The following is a 15,376-nucleotide window of genomic DNA, read 5'->3' on the forward strand; positions in this document are numbered from 1 at the left end:
GTAAAGTGTGAGGCTTGAAACTCGAAGAAGACGAGCACTTTGCAAATAGAAATATGTGCTTTTTTTTTTAACCTAAATTTCCAAAGAGGAAATTAAAATGTCACTTAACAGCGACAGTGGTGATTGCTTCGTGGGCAGGTTGGTTTTTACTTTTTCTTCTTTCCCTCCCACAATTTTCTTGCTTGTTGCCCTCCCCACACATCCGTTTCTGTATACTATCAGCGGTGGGTCAGTCAGTGCTATTGACAGGAGAGAAATAAACAAGGAAGTGCAGGACTCCTGTATTGTAGCTCAGATCCATGAGCTGTGTGACTTTGGGTGAGTTTCTTAACATCTCTGGGCTGATTTGACCTTGTTCCTGAGTAAAATGATCGGCTATAACACCTTCCAAGTTTCTTTCCCAGCTCACTCTGTGGCTGTAGTAATTATCTTTTATGAACACCTAACATTCTTAAAAACTTGAGAAGTGTACAGACTTGAACATTTTTGTATGTTCTGTGTTTAAAAAATATTTCTTTAAAAAGGTGAAATTGAACCATGATTCTTATTGTTGATCAGCAGCCATTGATTCGAGAAAGGAGAAAAGCCCTTCTCTTATTTTTCCTCCGAAGGAAGCTTTAGAGGGAAAGGCTCTCTCCCTGCAGGGAATGGTTTCCTGTAATTCTTCGAAAAAGTCTATGAAAAGAGGTTTCCAAAAGCTGTAAGATGTAACTTGTAACTTAGTTGTGGCAAGTTTAATACTACTTGGCTGAGATGGTGATACGATTCTGTTATCTCAAATGCTGCATATTTAAAAATGTTGATATTTTGCAAGGTGTTTAAGCTAAATTTTAAAATGTCATTATCTAAATATTAATATAGGTACTTATATATTTTTAAGTGTTTATTTATTTTGAGACAGAGGGCTGGTGAGCAAGCTGGGGAGGGACAGAGAGAGGCAGAGAGAGAGAGAGAGAGAGAGAGAGAGAGAGAGAATGAATCCCAAGCAGGCTCTGTGCTGTGAGCACAGAGCCCGACGTGGGGCTTGAACCCACGGACCCCAAGATCGTGACCCGAGCTGAAGTCGGACGCTCAACCGACTGAGCCACCCAGGCACCCCAATCAATCTCCTGATTTTTAAGTGTTGGCATCTAATCCATACTATACGAAGCGAGGAGCAGAGCAAAGGAAACACATCTGCAGGCTTGGCCCCGTGCCGGCGGCCAGGAAGCCACCTGTGATTAAGGCCACCGTTTGTTTTCTGCTTTCCCTTCACTCGGAGTGGCGAAGGGGACCCACAGACGCTGGGCCTGATGGTCACAGAGGGTCACCTCCCAGGCCTGGTTGTCACAGAGGGCCACCTCCCAGGAAGCTTCCATAAGTACAGGGGCCTCAACCTTCGAAATTACATCTCAGGACAAGCAAGGCTGTGCAGGGTGGAGGGCACACGCCTTACTGGTCACACCGGGGTGTTGCAGTCTTCATCAGCTGGGGAGGACTGGTATTAAGGGTAAAAGAAATCACACATGCTCATTTTTATAGACGAGAGTAGAATCATGAAGCTTGAGTTCCGCTGACCAGCAGTTTCAACAAGTCACATCTCCTGTGGATGAACACAGATGTCTTATTTCTAGAAAGACAGTTCGTAGACTTCAGTAGATTTGTCTTAGCTAGCTGGGCATCTGTCGCAGAACACCACAGACCAGGGGCTCAACCAACACACTTAGTTCCCACAGCACTGGAGGCTTGAGGTCCAAGGTCACGGTGCCAGCAGATTCCGTGGCCGGTGAGGGTCCGCTGCCTGGTTTGCAGACGGCTGTCTTCTTGTTGTGTCCCGACATGGTGGCTCGGTCCCATTCCTGCGGGTCTGCCGTCGTGACCTAATCACCTCCCCAGAGTCCCACCTCCACTTACCACCGCACTGGGGACTAGGCTTCAGCGTATGCATTTGTTGGACATTCAGCCCGTAGCATTAACCACAGATTAAAGTTGAAAGTCAGGGCCCAGAGGTGACCTAATCCAGAGCTAGAAACCAGGGATCTGAAGTCCCTGTCTACTTTATTACCAGCGGACAAAAATAGGATTTTATTTAATTTAATTTTATTTATTTATATTTTTAATGTTTATCTTATCTTTTGAGGGAGAGAGAGAGACAGAGTGTGAGTGGGCGGGGGGCAGAGAGAGAGGGAGACACAGAATCCCAAGCAGGCTCCAGGCTCCGAGCCGTCAGCACAGAGCCCGATGCGGGGCTCGAACCTACGAGCTGTAAGATCATGAAGCCGGACATTCAGTCGACTGAGCCACCCAGGCGCCCCAAAAATAGTGTTTTAGAGGTGCTAAACAAAATAGGCTTTGTGGTATTTATCATAATTCTGCTGTGTCTGGGTCAGCTAGCGGGAAAGTGTTTAGCTTCCAAGGAATTTTTCTACAAGTGCTTGAGATTTTAGACTGATTAAAAGAAAAAGAAATTATAACTTGCACCAAATATGCTCATTCTAATTCAAAAGAGGTGGCATCTCCTGGGTTGAGTGTGGGGTCTGGCCCGGAGTGCCTGAGAACGAGTCTGAACTGGAAATAAACTTGAAAGTTTGAAACCGGTCATGCGTCCCAGCCTGTCAAGAGCTGAGCTACCCTATCGTCCGATGGTGGGGGCACAGCCACATCTCAGGGAGGTCCTGGTGTGCAGCTGAAGCCCCCCAGAGGGGGTAAAGGGTCCCCCATTCCTGCTTGGGTTAACTCCATCCATTGACAGGAAACTCCCTCTCTGCCCCTTAGCGGCCCCACCAGTAGTGTTGGTGATAACGGAAACACCTCTGAGCTTCCAGACTTAAGACCAGGAAGGCGGCAGAACCTGAGCCCGCCCGGCTGCGATGGGTGTCCCCTGCAGTCCTCACTGTCAGATGGGCTCCGGAGCCACAGAAGTGCCCACACCCTGGCTCTCACCCCGTGCCTCTGGGTCTCGGTTTCACCCTCAAAAGGATGGGAATTAGCACCCTGACCGCACAGGTTTATTTGAAGGTTGTGTAAATCGAGGTGCTGGGCATGCATAGGGCTGCAGAGTAAGAGCCCACGACCCAGTGGCTGTTGATGTCACCTAATGGTCCTCTGATTTCCTAGCCTACAGCAGACTGGAAGCAGCAGATTAGAGAGGCCAAGGGACAGCTTCGGGAAGGCCCACTCACGGCATGACAGTGACGGGTCGTGGCCCGACCACAAGGGAGGCAAGAGAAAGACTAAAAAAAAAAGCAGGAACAAAACACTCCAAAGGCACAGAAGTCTGGGGCATTTACTAAAAGACAAAGAACCCTCCTCAGGTCAGTAGCTTCTGGTAGATGGATCGTTCGCCAGTAGGCGCTCACGTCGGCAGCAGGTGTGCGAATCACTTCTCTCTCCCTCCCCTTTCCCCTCCAAACTATAGGAGTTGGGGGGTGGGGTCGTAGCTTGCCTTGCAGTTAGTTGGGGTGCTCTGCGGGGGGGGGGGGGTTCCGGGTAACGGGATGCCCAGAGTCGGGGCCAGCAGAGGAGAGAGCAGTGGGGGCCTCTGAGGGTCTGAAAACAACCCAAGTTTAAATGCGGCCCAAGATGGCGATGTTTTCGTGCCGCGGAGAGAAGGATTGCCCCCCGCCCCGCTGACCGCTCGCTCCCCGTCCCCCTCCACCGCCGGCAGCGGCAGGGGCAGAGACACGGTCCTTGAGGGCAGGCCGGCAGATCCTGGCACGTGAGCAGGCCCGGCTGCAGAATGCCAGGGACATCTGACGCCACGTCCACTCTGGTGGCTAATCTGCCACCTGCGGTGGATGCCAGTGTTTGTTTTGTTTTTTAACTGAAGCCTGAGCTGCTCACTTAGAAGCAGAGGCTCAGGCAGAGGCAAGCGGGACAGAGAGTAAGTACCCAAAGGACGTCCTTTGAGCATGACTGGCAAGGCGAGGTGGGACCTGGGTGGGCCTCGGAGGACCAGGGAGGGGTTTAGGGGGGACCGCTCCCCAGAGGGCATCCCGGGGCCTCGGAGCTCCCCCGAGCGTGCCAGGCGGAGGACACATGGGCTCACCGAGCCCAACGGATGGACCCCGCCCTCCCCGCACCCCAGCTTGGGGTTGGCTCAGAAATTAGGTGGAGATGGACCCACCAGCTAATGACTTTCAGATCGAGGGTGGGCTCTGGACCCAGATGGAGGCGCGCCGTGTTGAACCTCTGTATGCCTTGGTTTCTCCATCCATCCCACTGGGGGAAGTAATGGAACCAAAGTGGGCCCACTGGTACCAGCGAGGCACTCGGGATATTGCCCTGGCCCGTGGTAAACACGTGTCACCCCTGTCGCCGACTGGCGCTGAGGACCAGGGAACCACCACTGGAGTAAGATGTGCTGGGTACCTCTGTGTGAGTCGCCCTCTGCGGCAGGGACTTGGGGGCACGAAGGGCTGGCTGGGGGAAGGGCACTCCCTGGAATTTTACCGTTGTTAAAATAATAAGGGGGGGACCCGATATTGTTAGGAACGAGGCCAAATTATCGCCTAGAGGGAGGGAAACTTATTTTAGGGAGAACAGGAGCTCCCTGCCTGTCGTGTGCTGCCGACAGGGTGCTTACGGACCAGCCACCTTGAAGCTCTTGTGTTCCAGCCTCCTTTGTTTCTTTTTCTCCTAATGGTGTGGATCAGGACAGGAATAATAAATATTTAACAGGGATACTCCCTTTTCTCTGTTAAAATAATCTTTGTTTCAGGGCTTTAACAAGGAAGACTGTGTTTTTCCCACCTCTGCTCTCGTGTTACGTTAAGCCAGGTCTCAGGAGTAAGAGCAAATAAACACAGGCCACTGGGCCAGGGCGGGGGCGGGGGGCAGGCTGGGCGGTGGGGGGCTGGGGGGTCAGCTGCCTGCTGTGCAGCACACGCGTGCACATCGGCCGGCGAGGTACGCGAGAGCAGCTCCCCGCGGGTCCGGGGCCACTGCTGCGTGTGGGACAGCCAGAAGGTGGGCGTGGTCGAGGAGCACCAGTTGCCAGACTCCAGGGGGACAAAAGGCACACGTCGTCCCCGAGGATGGGACGCTGGGTACAACCCATCTTTTCTCACGTGAAGGTTTCAGCAAAGGTGCCGGCTTCTGACTGTGGGAAGTTGGGCATTCGGGCACCTTGCAGACGTTTGTGGCTGGTCCCGTTTGGGAGACCCCACTGAGGAAACGTGGTCTGTTCTGCCCGGGCCTTTGGGCTCCAGCCCTGGTGATTCTGACTCCTCTTTTGTGGAGAGGGAAAATTCATACATTATCACTTAGGTGGGCAGAAACTTTTATTTCTCTTTAAGTGAACTGAACTTGCCTCCATTTAGACCAGTGGCGGAAACAAGTTAATCTTTTTTCCATTTCTACTGTTGGCCAAAAAAAAAAAAAAAAATTAATCTTTTTTCCATCTCTTCTAATGGTGGAAAAAAACATAATCTTGCCATTTCAAGGTAACTCGGTCTCTTTCAATAGAAAGTAGACTATCCACTTATTACTTGGTCAATTTAGGACTTAAATTCACTTTAAGCCCCTGTCAGGGCTGTTGGTTTTCCTCACCGGCCCTCTTCTCCCCACGTCTCGACCCCAAGATGTGGCCCGGCTGCCAGGGAAAGGTCACTGGACATCGTGGTGGCCGGCGAGGAGCTTGTCTGGGCCTGACCTGCTCGCACTGTTGAGATGACTTATCACTACAGGCCCGGGCCTGGCTCTGTGGTCCAGGCCTCCAGCTCTGCCTTGTGGGGTCTCTGCCTCCTGTGTGCCCACCCCTAGGCCGCGCCCGGTCCAGCTGCCACCCCAGCACCTCCTTGCTTCCAGGGGTACTTGAGATTTGTTCGCGGGTCACAGGGAGCCAGGGGTGGCTTAGTTACACCACCCCACCATTACCACTGTTTGGCCCCCCACCCCCTGTGGGGCTAGAGCACTTGGGGGGGCGGGGCCCGCCTTCTCCCAGAATTCCAGTGGGAAGTGGGGCCCAAGACCACCACCCCCTGCCCTGGATGGAATCTGGGGAGCATTTCAGCCTTCTTGCCCAGCCTCTTCTCTCTCTGGCCTCTAGAAAGAGCTTGTGTATCCCCTCTGGGTGGCAGGGAACAGCCCTTCCCTCTTCGCGGCTTGTAATAGGATCTCCTTGCTCTGAGTTCTTCACATCCTGGTTCCTTGGACCCCAGGAGTCAGCCTATCTGGCTGTCGGTGTGTCTCTCTCTCTCTGCCTCTTAAATCTCAGAAAAGCCTACCTGGCGCCGGCATGAAAGCCGTTCCCCGCTGTTTCATAGCTGAAGTGGCATTATTTTGCAACTTAGAACTTGCCACATTGACTGCACTGTCCACGTGCGGGCTCTCCCCTTTCCATCAAGTTAGGGAGGCCACCGCCCCTTGGATTAAGGGCCCCAGACCGCAGACGCGAGCCAGCATGACAAGTGCGTGGGATGATCCTCCAGAATATCGTCTGCTGCTTGTGTCAATCAGGACGGCCAGCCCAGCTCTAGCCGGAAGGTGTGGATTTACGTGGTGCCCACACTGCCGGAAGTGTGTTCGGGGCCGGGGGCGGCGTGGAGCTGGCCGGAGAGAGCCAGGTGTTCAGGCCTCACCTGAGTCAGGGAACTGGTGTCCAGGGGTCTCTCCACTCAGTGGTCTCAGCAGAGACGCCCTGTTTGGGGCTCATCTGCTGATGGAGTGTGATAGGAGTGCTGGTCGCTCTCCAGCTCTTAGAAAATCTAAGTGGGCAGCGTGGCAACGGCCCCTTGCCTAGAATAAATGAGGTGAGAAGTGAGTAATGTGTCTTTCCCCCGATGTGTTCGGTGTGTGTGCTGGGAGTGCACACGTCTACACATGCAGCTGGTGGTCGGGGTCAGCGCGTGCCTGCAGTTTAGCATTTATTTTAGTCGTTGCAGGTAGCTTGCAGAGTAAATGGGAGGAAAAAATACATACACTTAGACCCGTGGTCAGGGTGGTAGCTCATAAAATGGCTTGGCAACCCTGAGTAGCGTCCTGGATCACGTAGGAGGTGACGTCCGTCGGGTAGGTCACAGGCTGGGGTCTGGAGCCCTGGCGTCCGGCCCTGGCGCTTCCATTAGCCCCGGGGCCAGGCTGTTGTCACCTCTTAGAGGCATCACTGTCTCTCCTTCACAAAGAGAAGGGTCCGTGGGAGGACCACCAAAATACCTTTCTGGCGCTGACGTTTCGCGTTCAAGGAAGTGCTTCCCGAGCCTACCGTGTGGTTTGGCAGCTGCCTCCGGCTCCCTCTTCATTGCACTGGTAGAGTGCTGGAGATGCTCAGAGGACGGTAATCACCTTCATAGACCACATTAAAGCACGTATCCATTAATAAAGTTGACTGTGACTCAACGGCCCAAGTTGCCATAGATTTTCGGTGCCCCAGCTCACCGGCCAGGCTTTGCGTTTCCAGAGGAGAATGAAAAGTTCTGCAGGCAAAACACTCCATTTCCCAGTGCTTTGAAGTAATTGCATGTTATCCTGTTCAAATTCAAGACGATGAGCCGGGCCTCCACATTGAAATCCTCCCACCGCCATCATTGTGACAAAAGTTGGGGTGGCATGGAGGTCTGTCGTGGAAGGAGCCATCAGAAAGCTAGGAACATCAAGTACATTCTAGAGACCGTAGTGCAGGTGCATCCAGATTCTAAAAGGCTGGTCTACGTGTAAGTCACCACATGGGAAGGAGCTTCCTATCTGGAGAGGGAGAAGAGGATCCCGTTCCCTACCATGACCACTTTCCCTTTCCCCAGCGGCTGAAACGCCATGACACTGCCAAGCTCTGGTTGACAAAAGCAGAGGGAGGGGGGAGGGCCGTTAGGCTGATGATTTGCAGCTTCCCTTGGACATTGGAATCCCCCGAGAAATTTTAAGAAGCCCTGACATCCAGGCCCCACTGTCAGAGCTTCTGATTTAATCGGCCTGGGGTTCAGAGCGGCTGTGGGCGTCCTAACGTGCCGCCGTATCGAGAGCCGCGGTAACAGGAAGGCAGTGGGGTCCTGCTGAAGGAGGGCCGCGCCACCAGCCAGAGAAACGGGCAGCGCACGGTGAATTTGCTGCCTGGGACAGAGGGGCTTCTCATTTGGCCAGACACAGAAGTACCCAAATCTGTATTCTCTTTATGTGGACATAAAAGATGCGGTGAGGAAGGAACACAGTCGAGGCAGAACTTGCCTCAACTCTCAGTTGAAGTTAGAGAAAGGAAACTGTTTCCTGATTATGGAAAAAAGGAAATCAAAACAGAAAGCATAAAAGAGGGTGGCAGAAGTGAGACGATCTAGGCAGATATTTCCGTCACGTGCAGGGGTCAAGCTCTTGTGAAAGGACACAGACTGTGAATCCGATGTGGTCTTGTCCTGGGACACTGCCTCCCGCCTTTGCAGACCTCCCTCTGCTCCTGTGACAAAAGGAAGCCGTGAGGAGTCGGCTGTCGATGGTGTGGAGTCCTCCCTGGTCTCCTTCTGGATGGCCTGCTCTGTCTTCTGGCGGTGGTCTCTGTCCACGGGGCGGTTACCATGTACACGGGGCGCGTGGTTTTCCCGGGGTGGGGCTCAGCTCCCTTCCAGCTCGTTCTTCACGGGGACAGTCACATCTGCTCTGCGTCCACCAGTGGTCCGTGAGCTTGACCCTCTGGTCAGGCGTCACCTCCCCTGGCCGGGGCAGCCTCTCCGCTCCTGCTCACCCCCTCGGCTCCGCTCCTCCACAGGGAATCATGAGACTGGCTGAGGCCACGCGTCCTGTTAGAGGCTGTCGTGCCCTGGAGTGGGGCCACACACCTCCTTTGTGGACACTCTTATGTTACTGCCACAAACTATCCAAGAAAGCATTCCATGTTCAGAAACCCATTAGCCTAGATCACTGGGGGCAAACGTTCTCAAACATTCAAGACTGAATATTTTGGAGAATAGAAAACAAGTTTCTGGCATGTTCTGATACCAAAACCTGACCAGAATGGAAAAGGAGAGTAATTTCGCTTTTGAATAGAGATGTGAAAATCTTAGATGGTTAACAAACCCGGTCTCTCTGTCGGATGGAAGTTTAACACACGTGTAAGTGGTTCTTTCAGGGAACACAGATCATCGCTCATTAGAAAACCTCCTAAAACTAGTCTTAATACTTAAAAAAATATGATCCACTTGCAATCAAAATGCAGTTCTTAAAAAGTAATCTCTCTGCCCAGCGTGGGGCCTGACTCATGACCCTGAGATCGAGAGCCACATGCCGTACCAACTGAGCCAGCCAGGTGCCCCCAAAGTGGGATTTTTATTGGGGGGACAACACTCAATACATTGATACTTAAGTTTGCCTGGTTGAATGATTTCATGAGAATAGAAGATTTTGAAAGATTAGAAAGTGATGAGGAATTTACCTTATTAGTAATTAACGTTTACTTGAAAGCCACAACATTTAAAATGATGCATCGCTGCAGGTGCCTAAATCGATCAATGGGAAAAAAATAGAAAATCCTGAAATACATCCAAGTGCACGTGATAATTAAATATATGGTAAAGGTAAAAGTAATATTTGAAGTCAGTAGAGGAAGAAAGAATCATTTAATAAGTTGTGTTGAGATAACCCTTGAGCATTGTTAAAAGTAAATAACACCTCTATTAGCCAAAATTCAATGGAGTTAAGAGTAAACATTTTCACGTGAAAAAGTTAAATCATTGCTGGGATTAATTTAGTTGAATATGTACATACGAACGAGGAGGAGGAACCTGGGATGCAAAGGTTGATGAACTTGACCTGTATGTATGCCAAAACCAAACAAGACCCCCTTCCCTGCCCCACCCTCAGGACACATTCCAGAACAGATTGAAGAAAGCATGATACACTGGGAATAATGCTCACAGAAAAATGACAAAGTATAGTAATTAGTATAGTATAGTATAAAAGGGGGCTCCTAAAACTTTTAAGACCAAAAAACAATAGACAAATAAATTGAAGAAAGGGGGAAAGAGGAAGGAAGGAGGGAGGGAAGGAAGGACCTTAACTATCCAGCAATAGGAGGTTAGTTAAAGAAGTCATGTCATTGGGGCACCTGGGTGGTTGGTTAAGCCAGTTGGTTGAGCGTCCAACTTCAGCTCAGGTCATGATCTCCTGGTTCGTGGGTTTGAGCCCCGAGTCGGGCTCTGTGCTAACAGCTCAGAGCCTGGAACCTGCTTCAGATTCTGTGTCTCCTTCTCTCTCTCCCCCTCCCCCATTCACGCTCTGTCTCTCTGCCTTTCAAAAATGAATAAATGCTAAAAAAATTTAAAAAAAAAAAACTTAAAAAAAATCAGGACACCTGGGTGGCTCAGTCGGTTGAGCATCCCAACTTCGCCTCATGTTGTCATCTCATGGTTCGTGGGTTCGAGCCCCGCGTCGGGCTCTGTGCTGACGGCTCAGAGCCTGGAGCCTGCTTGGGATTCTGTGTCTCCCTCTCTCTCTGCCCCTCCCCAGCTCACACTCTGTCTTTCTCTCTTTCTCTCAAAAATAAATAAACATTAAAAAAAATCATGTCATACTGATATAGTTGACAACTGCTCAGCAATTAAAAGTAATCTGGAGAAAAAGTCACAATAATATGTATAGGAATGTCCTTTCATGAACATATTTATGTAAATACATATGCAGATATATTCATAAACACATCTGGAAGCTTCTCCACCAAAACGTTAAATCTCACATTGGTTATTTCTGGGTTAGTGGGTTACAGCTGACTTTCCTCGATTTTGCATATTCTTCTCCCTCCCTCCCTCCTTCCTTTTCTTCTTCCTTTCTTACCATTGCCATGTTTTAGTTTAGAAATTAAAAAATAACTATTTGGAAACCATTATTCCGAGAACTTCCTATAATCAGCCCAGCACGTCAGGCTGGTCTGTGAATAGTCCACCTGTTCTCTCCAGCATCACATCCTGCCTCATTCCGTGTCCCGGTCACCAGCTCCGAGAAGATGTCCCGACCACACAGGGCTTTTCTGCTCCTTCCTTCTCTGAGCTTCTGAGCTATAAGTGACTCAACACCTCATCTTTGTCCTTCAAATGTTGCACGTGTATTGTCCGATCTTCACAAAGAAACCATAAGCTCCCTGAGGGCAGGGGTTGGGCCTTGTAGTTCTGTCTCTCCCTCGGGCTCCATGCAGAACCAAGGAGCTGCTTCAGGAAGGTAGGCCGGGCCTGACTCCTCTGGATGGGGGTACCCAGGGGAGAAGCCGTGGGCCCAGGAGGTCTGCGAGGGCGTCATCTAGTGAGGGGCAGCCGGGACAGACCCCAAGAGCGCAGCATCAGTGGGCCGGGTTGAGCCAGCCTTTTGGGGAAGAAGGCAGATGACCTGGTGTTCATGACCCCTCCAGCTCTCCACCTTCCCCCTTCTCCAAAGATCATGTGTCCCATTAACCTGTACTTTTTGTCTCCGTATGACGTGGACAGGTTCTAACGTTCCCATGGACCAGCCCTGCTGTCGTGGTCTCTATGATTTTGAGCCAGAGAACCAAGGAGAACTAGGATTTAAAGAAGGAGACATCATTACATTAACCAATCAGATAGATGAAAACTGGTATGAGGGAATGCTCCATGGGGAATCTGGATTCTTCCCCATTAATTATGTTGAAGTGATCGTGCCTTTACCTCAGTAAATGTGTAACTCAAACTTTGGACCTACTTTCATAACTGAAATGAATTCACACCAGTGTTCTCTCCGTGTGGCGTTCTGTGACATCCTTGCTCTTTGACCCACTTAATGACTTTTGTATGTGTGTTCTCTTTATAATGTATTTTGTATCAATTTAATTTGTATAAATGATTTTCTTGTCTTAGCTACATGAAAATATACTTTCCTTTCTCGCTTAGTGTTCTAAAAGTCTTCGGTTGAATAAATGTCCGTGCTTCTCGTTGCTAAGAATAAACCACACCCATTGCAGTTATGTTAATGAATTGCCTATATTCCTCAGCTGCAACGGAATGCAAAATTTGAAACTTAAGAAATGCTAAATATTTTGTTTCCTGACGTTACTGATGTCATCTGGTCTTTCCTTTCCTCCTGTTTTAGCTGACCTGTGAATAGCCCAATAAATATGACACACCATGTTGGCAAAAGGCCGTGGTTATTCTTAATGTTGAATTGGCTTTCAAGCGTGGCGGTCCAGCTGTAAACTCCCCCTGTGCCCCGTGGCTGACCGGGGGGCGCCGGCGGGGGGGGGGGGGCGGTGGGCGCAGTGTGGATGCGTGCATGCTTCTTCCAGACTAAGTCCGCAGGTCTGAGAGGGGGCTTTCACTGTCCCCCTGATTCAAACACAGCACACCCTCCTTCCAGTTCAGGGATACGGGACTTTTCCATGCACTGTCAAGTTTATTTATAATAGAACCTAACACAAGCTTCTGCAGCTGCCAAATATCGGGTAGGTTTTTCAAGCAGGTCCCGTTGGAATGCTCTGGAAGGAGCAGAATGGGGAGTTGGGTTGAGTGCCAGTAACAAGATTGCATAGTTTCAGAGAACCAGCCCCTGGCCTCACCCAGGGTATGCACTCGTCACGTACTTTGATCCAGGGGCGGCCACAGCTGTCCTGGGGGAGGGGGCAGGTATCCTTTCTCCTGCAGAGAAGGAGGCTCATTGGATGGCTTGCCCAGGATCAAACAACGGTGGTGTGAGAGGCAGAGTTTGAACTCAGATTATTCACTGAACCCCACGACTCACTGAAGTGCTCACCCAAGCCTTCTGCAGAGGCCAGGTTGGTCTAAGGTGACCAAAAGCAGATTTCTCAGTCTTCCGAGTCCGTGGTACATCAGAAAATTCCCAACATCCGGGATGCTTTTCCTCCTTTCTTTTCCTACCAGTCCCTCTCCCCCACACCTTCTCTAAAACAGTTGTATCTATAGTGTCTGTAATAAAATAATGGTAACGGCTTTTATTGAGTACTTACTCTGGGCCAGGTGCTACTCTAAGCATTTAAATGAATGAAGTCACTTAATTTTCATAACAGTCCGTTTTGCAGATAAAAGAACTGAGATGTAGCAAGGCTAGGTAATCTGTCCATAGTCACACAGTCTTTTTGAAATGCCACAGGTGGGCTCCTAACCTAGGGAGTCTCCTTGCCTCTCCTGTGCTCCTCACCCCTGCCCACACCGCCTCTCCGACCATGCATTTTCCCACATACACTCACAAAGGAGCTTTTTGTACCCCATCAACTTTTCTTTTCCAGCTGCCATATTTGAAATGTATCACACAGAAGGAGAAGTCCAGAGTCATTCTCAATGCCTGTACTGTGCTTTGGCCTCTTGTTTGGGAAACAGGAATTACAGCTACCTGAGAGCTGTAGACTGGGGGGCTCTTGTGAGGCTCCAGTAAATGGCTCCCCTCTTCCCCTTCTGAGTTCTACAGAAGCTGGGGCGTTAGTCAAGGGGGAAAGCAGAGGAGAACCAATATGTAATTTGCATTGTAAAGGCCGTGTCACAAGATGTAGCTTAGGATGAGAGCAAAGCATCTGCTGAGCCCCGAAGGAGTCAGACACCTGGTCTGGGGGGAGGTGGACCGTCCTTACCTCCTCTTACGGCGACAGAGCCTTTAACACCGAGCTTACTGCAGAGCTGGCAGCAATCAAGAATGCACGTTCCCGGGTGTCCAGGCCGCTCAGTCAGTTCAGCGTCCGACTTCGGCTCAGGTCGTGATCTCGTGGTCCGTGGGTTCGAGCCCCGCGTCGGGCTCTGCTGACAGCTCGGAGCCTGGAGCCTGCTTCGGATTCTGTGTCTTCCTCTCTCTCTGCCCCTCCCCTGCTCATGCTCTCTCTCTCTCTCTCTCTCTCTCTCTCTCAAAAATAAATAAACATTAAAAAAAAAAAAAAAGAATGCATGTTCCCTGCCTGCAGGCCAGCTTCCAGGGAGACGGGGGGGCTATGATACTCGTGCCCAGTTGCTAACCCGAACTCAGTCCACTTCCTCAACTAGCTAGGGCTACTTGGAGAAAATCCCTCCTCATAGAAACTGGGAGAATGGGGAAAAGGTATTGCCCTCTAACTCTGGGGAATGGAGATGGGAGCATACCTCAAGGAAAACTCAAGTTGAGGCCCAGACACACCTATATGAAAGGGGAAAGGGAGACATGTGGAAGAAATACCCTTTATAACTTCTTTAAAAAATGAGTGTATATCCGTGCAATAAGGCAAGGAAAATAAAAAAGTGGACTAAAGATTGAAAAGTAAGAAACACAACTGTCTTTATTTGCAGAAAACAAGATTGAATAGACAATTATTAAAGAAGCTATAAAAAAATCTAGAATATGTATATATACTAATGTATATACTAGTATATATGCTAATGTTATATATATATATATATATATATATACACACACACACACACTGTAAATTTGTCAAGATCCTGAGATTGTATACAAAAACCAATTATGTTTCTATATACTGGAAACAATTATTAAATATCAAATTAATCATATAATAGTGAAAGGCAATGTCATTTGTAATAGCAGCAGAAAGTACAAAATACTTAGAAAATATCTGAGCGAAAGATAAGCAAGACCTTGGCCCTGAGAACTATATAGCTTTGCATATAAAAATCGAAGACCTAATAAATGGAGAGAGATACTCAGTATTGTGAAAATGTTCTCCCCAAAGTGATCTATAAATTCAATGAGATTCTAATCAAAACCCCAACAGGCTTTTTGTTTAAATTAACTAGCTTCTAGATTCTAGATTCTAGAATTTTATGGAAATGCAGTTAGCAAAACAGTATGGGATTAGCACAAGTTTGGAGAAGTAGGTCAATGGAACAGAACAAAACGTCTAGAAATAGGCTCTTGTAAATATATGGTCAATGTATTCTCAACAAAGGTGTTGAGATAATGCAGTGGGGAAAGGAAATCTCTTTTCAACAAAGTAAAAGAAACTTTGATCCTTACCTCACACCGTACATTAAAATCAGTTTTAAATGGGTCATAGACCTAACCATAAAAGCTAAGACCTTGAAGCTTTTACAAGAACACATAGGAAAAGGTCTTCATAACATAACCTTGAGGTAGGCATAATTTCTTAGGACACAAAAAGCAATAGCCCCAAAAGACAAAATTGATAACTTAGACTTCATTAAAATTAGACATTTCTGCTCATCTAAGGACAGCATAAAAAAATAATAAAAAGACAAACCATAGGTGAAAGGATTCACAGAATGTATCTGGAAGAAAAATATCACAACTCCTATCTCTCAACTATAGACGTATGCACAGAATATGTGAAGAATTCTCAAAATTCAATAATAAATAACTAAGAAGCCCAAAGATTTGAAGACACACTTCACAAAACAAGCTGTACAAATGCCCAATAAACACATGAAAAGATGCTCAAATCATTGGCTGTTATCAGGGACTGGTCCTTGGGTGGTACCAAAGAGGCTTGGAATTATAGCATACTACATAAGATACCCCC

General features: G+C 48.9%; 1 protein-coding gene and 1 long non-coding RNA gene across 8 annotated transcripts in view; one reads left to right on the forward strand and one right to left on the reverse strand.

The window, feature by feature from the left end:
• Nucleotides 1-13,580, forward strand: part of SH3GL3 (SH3 domain containing GRB2 like 3, endophilin A3) — a 134,771-nt gene extending 121,191 nt beyond the window's left edge. For 5 of the 7 annotated variants that reach the window (XM_086711711.1, XM_086711718.1, XM_086711715.1 and 2 more), the window contains one exon: nt 11,376-12,041. In XM_086711711.1, the coding sequence (XP_086567837.1) occupies nt 11,376-11,581 (206 nt within the window). In that variant the 3' untranslated portion in view covers nt 11,582-12,041. Of the gene's footprint in view, nt 1-3,096; nt 3,293-11,375; nt 12,042-13,144 lie in introns of those variants that run through there. The other 2 variants (XM_086711712.1, XM_086711713.1) reach the window with 2 other exon arrangements.
• LOC147580490 (uncharacterized) lies at nt 10,543-15,371 on the reverse strand. Its single transcript, XR_015252977.1, has 2 exons — nt 13,484-15,371; nt 10,543-12,376 (listed from the first exon to the last, which is right to left on the reverse strand). It is a non-coding gene; the product is annotated as an uncharacterized LOC147580490 (long non-coding RNA).
• Between the last annotated feature and the right edge of the window lie 5 nt (nt 15,372-15,376).

This window comes from Puma concolor, chromosome B3 (assembly GCF_028749965.1).
Source record: "Puma concolor isolate L17-30 chromosome B3, mPumCon1.1.hap2, whole genome shotgun sequence".
NCBI lineage: Eukaryota > Metazoa > Chordata > Mammalia > Carnivora > Felidae > Puma > Puma concolor.